Source organism: Cebus imitator, unplaced genomic scaffold (genome assembly GCF_001604975.1).
Source record: "Cebus imitator isolate Cc_AM_T3 unplaced genomic scaffold, Cebus_imitator-1.0 Scaffold175, whole genome shotgun sequence".
In the NCBI taxonomy this organism is placed as follows: Eukaryota; Metazoa; Chordata; class Mammalia; order Primates; family Cebidae; genus Cebus; species Cebus imitator.
The window spans coordinates 3,647,526-3,649,717 of record NW_016107490.1 but is presented as its reverse complement, the minus strand read 5'-3'; the positions used below and the strand labels follow the sequence as shown (position 1 = coordinate 3,649,717).

The window sequence follows — 2,192 nt, the reverse complement described above, 5'->3', positions numbered from 1 at the left end:
AAAACAAAGGTAAGGGCCTTGTCCTTTAGAGGACCCCGATGGACCTAAAGGGCAGGCCAGAACTCCAGGGCCTTCACCAACTTGTTAAATATGAGAGTAAAAGAGACCTATTTACTTCAAATGGCGAGGTTACTGGGGCCCAGAAAGCGAGTAATGATAGACTGGGTTATGAGAAGTCCCACAGAGTTTGAAGCGAAGGGGGTACAATTCATTTTACCATTAGTGTCCACCCCGTGATAGATGGAGTCCTCCAAAAGAAACATCTGTGCTGAGCTTTGGATGGCGAGGGAAGGGCTAAGACAGGCTTCACTGGTGGCAAAGCTCTGACTCTGGGACTGTGTGTCATATTCTCCCCTAGGACTTAAAGATCGACCAGAAAACACCTTTGCGCGTTCTTCACCGAAGGCCCCTGGCAGTGCGAGCTCGCGTCATTCACTCCATGGAGTCGCACTATGTGGATGAGCACCACTTCCGCCTCCATCTGAAAACTCAGGCCGGCACGTATCCTTCCGCCTGCGGCCGCCGTGGAACCGGAACCCTGTTGGAAAAGGCCATGCTGCCCTAGAAAACGGGGTCAGCTTGGTCTGGGAGGAATTCGGGAAAGGATTATACTGAAGAAGAATCTGGTTTGTTTGTTTGTTGGATGTGTTTTTTTCTCCACTAAATTTGTTTTTCAAAATGATTCCAAACCTTGAGGTAGCAGTCCATTCAATGTCAACTTTAAAGTTTGCTTCCTGTAATTACAGTGCCTTAACCAGTGCAGGGCGCACAGTACTCAGAAAATACTTCTGATGGATTCACTTGCTGTCTTGACATTTTTTGCAAGTCACGTATTCATGAGAATATTTGAGTCTTTTCAACATTTCATGTATTTTCCTTAGGTGATTAAACACAGTTGGTAGTTGGGAATAGCACTACTTTACATCATGATCTTTTCTTTGCCAGTGGTCCAGTACAGCAGGGAATATTCTTTTCTTTACAGGCCTTGGGAAGAAAACAAAAATAAAACGTTTCAGATGTCATATCATTAGTTAGCTCCATTTTCAGACTGCAGAGAGCTTTGACTGTGTTACAGAAAGGTTGAGATTCAGAGTTAAAATATCTGTAGTCTAAGGCTGATAATTTGTTCATAATCTAACCTGACGTATGATTTTTGTATCAGAACTGAGTTGCTGATTAAAATATATCAGGGAGCTCCAGTAAGCTTAGCTTTAGTGTACTTTTCAAAGGTCTTCCTAGTTTTTGTTTCTTGGATTTATATTATTCTGTGATCCAATAGCATGAAGTGACAAATACCTTCTAACTGGTATAGAACTAATGATGTACTATTGTGTGTGTGTGTGTATATATATATGTACACACACACACAGACACACTATATATATATGGGGAAAAAAGCAAGTTTTAATCACCAAATACCATTCTTCCTATATTGCTGTAACTAGTCTGCCTGTCTTTCCCCACCAGCCTGTGTTCACTTATTTCTCTGCCCCACCTCAGGACCTGGATTTACTCAGCTAAGCCAAGTATAGGTTATCTACTTTTAAAATCTTCTAAATTTTGTAATTTGGATCAAAGGAGGATCAATTTAGACTCCAGTGGACAAATGTTTGTATCTTTGTTGTTTGGAGCATATTTGCATATTATGGATGGAAATTCAAATCATGTATACATTTTTAAAAATCTTCTTACCTAATTCTGGCCTTTAGTTTTGGTGGGCCAAAGAGAAATGTCTTTTGTAGAATTTGATGTCTTTTCAATCCTATTAAAACATTTTTAGAACCAGCCATGTACATGTACTTAAGGTGTTAATCAAGAAAGACTGTTAGAGCTTTAGATGCCACATGGTTATATACTAAAGTATGTGAATTTTTCACTTACTAAATTTACTTTGTATATACCTTGTATATTCACATGGACAGGTGCACTGAGCTAGCTCATTTGACTTAAACCTTGTCCCTCTAGTTATGAATAAGAACGTCTCTGGACATTTTAACTGGTTATTCTGGGGCTATTTGGTTTTTTCTCCTCATCACTGCTACACAGAGGGAGCATTCTTCAAAGAAAATGAGAGAGCCAGGCGCAGTGGCTCACGCCTGTAATCCCAGCACTTTGGGAGGCCGAGGTGGGTGGATCACGAGGTCAAGAGATCGAGACCATCCTGGTCAACATGGTGAAACCCCTTCTCTACT

At 40.9% G+C, this 2,192-nt stretch overlaps 1 protein-coding gene across 13 annotated transcripts in view; it reads left to right on the top strand.

The window, feature by feature from the left end:
* PUS10 (pseudouridine synthase 10) overlaps positions 1 to 2,192 on the top strand; it is a 70,079-nt gene that overhangs the window by 61,491 nt on the left and 6,396 nt on the right. For 10 of the 13 annotated variants that reach the window (XM_017544992.2, XM_017544990.2, XM_017544993.2 and 7 more), the window contains one exon: positions 359 to 501. In XM_017544992.2, coding sequence (XP_017400481.1) covers positions 359 to 501 — 143 coding nt within the window. Of the gene's footprint in view, positions 1 to 358; positions 502 to 746; positions 2,066 to 2,192 lie in introns of those variants that run through there. The other 3 variants (XM_037744458.1, XM_037744456.1, XM_037744457.1) reach the window with 3 other exon arrangements.